This window comes from Penaeus monodon, chromosome 28 (assembly GCF_015228065.2).
Source record: "Penaeus monodon isolate SGIC_2016 chromosome 28, NSTDA_Pmon_1, whole genome shotgun sequence".
Taxonomy (NCBI): Eukaryota; Metazoa; Arthropoda; class Malacostraca; order Decapoda; family Penaeidae; genus Penaeus; species Penaeus monodon.
The window spans coordinates 7,341,821-7,342,514 of NC_051413.1; the positions used below are offsets into that span (position 1 = coordinate 7,341,821).

A 694-nucleotide genomic window follows, 5' to 3' on the forward strand; every position below is an offset into this window, starting at 1 on the left:
CTTTGCTCTCAATGCACAGTCATCCTTCAAGGTGGGGTTCTCTTCACTTAGTAGTGTCTGAAGTGTTGCTCTTGCCTCTTTCCAAGCAGCAAGTCCTAGGCCCATGAAAGCATTAAGAGTTGGCTGAAACATATGCATAACATTCATATATCATAACCAATTGGATGTGGAATAATTCATATATAATATAAGTTAAAACAAGACTTTTCTATCAAATTCTGAAGTAAGCATTCAGCGGTTACTTTAGAACATGATGGACTAGGAAAGACATTGTAAAAATACAAATATATGCAAAGTACTACACAGGGAAAAAAATGGTGATAATTGATATGAAAAAATAACTGTGTGAACAATATGAAGCAAAGGAAAACTGTAATTCAAATTATCAGTTACATGGATTCTGTGTCATTAATAATAATTGAACCAAAGAAAACTTACCTCTTTGAATACATGCTGATGGCCAGCAAGGACTGGTCCACAGAACAAGTGAGAAATAACTGATAAATCCAAGATCAAGTCCCCAATTGCTACTCCAATGCGGGGGGTCTCCTGGAAACCAATGAGAAAAATAGAAAAATTAAATCTATATTGGTGTTAAATGTGTGTGATATTGAGAGTGTATAACCATGTTTTCAAATATGTATGTGTGTGTATATACTGTACATTGTATAATGTTAAGGTCAATTTTATTTTT

At 33.7% G+C, this 694-nt stretch overlaps 1 protein-coding gene across 1 annotated transcript in view; it reads right to left on the reverse strand.

Annotated features, from left to right (window-relative positions):
- Positions 1 to 694, reverse strand: part of LOC119591346 (fumarylacetoacetase-like) — a 5,237-nt gene that overhangs the window by 2,461 nt on the left and 2,082 nt on the right. Inside the window, exons 2-3 of the mRNA XM_037940079.1 lie at positions 439 to 549; positions 2 to 123 (exon numbers count right to left, since the gene is read on the reverse strand). Of these exons, the coding sequence (XP_037796007.1) occupies positions 2 to 123; positions 439 to 549 (233 nt within the window). The remainder of the gene's footprint in view (position 1; positions 124 to 438; positions 550 to 694) is intronic.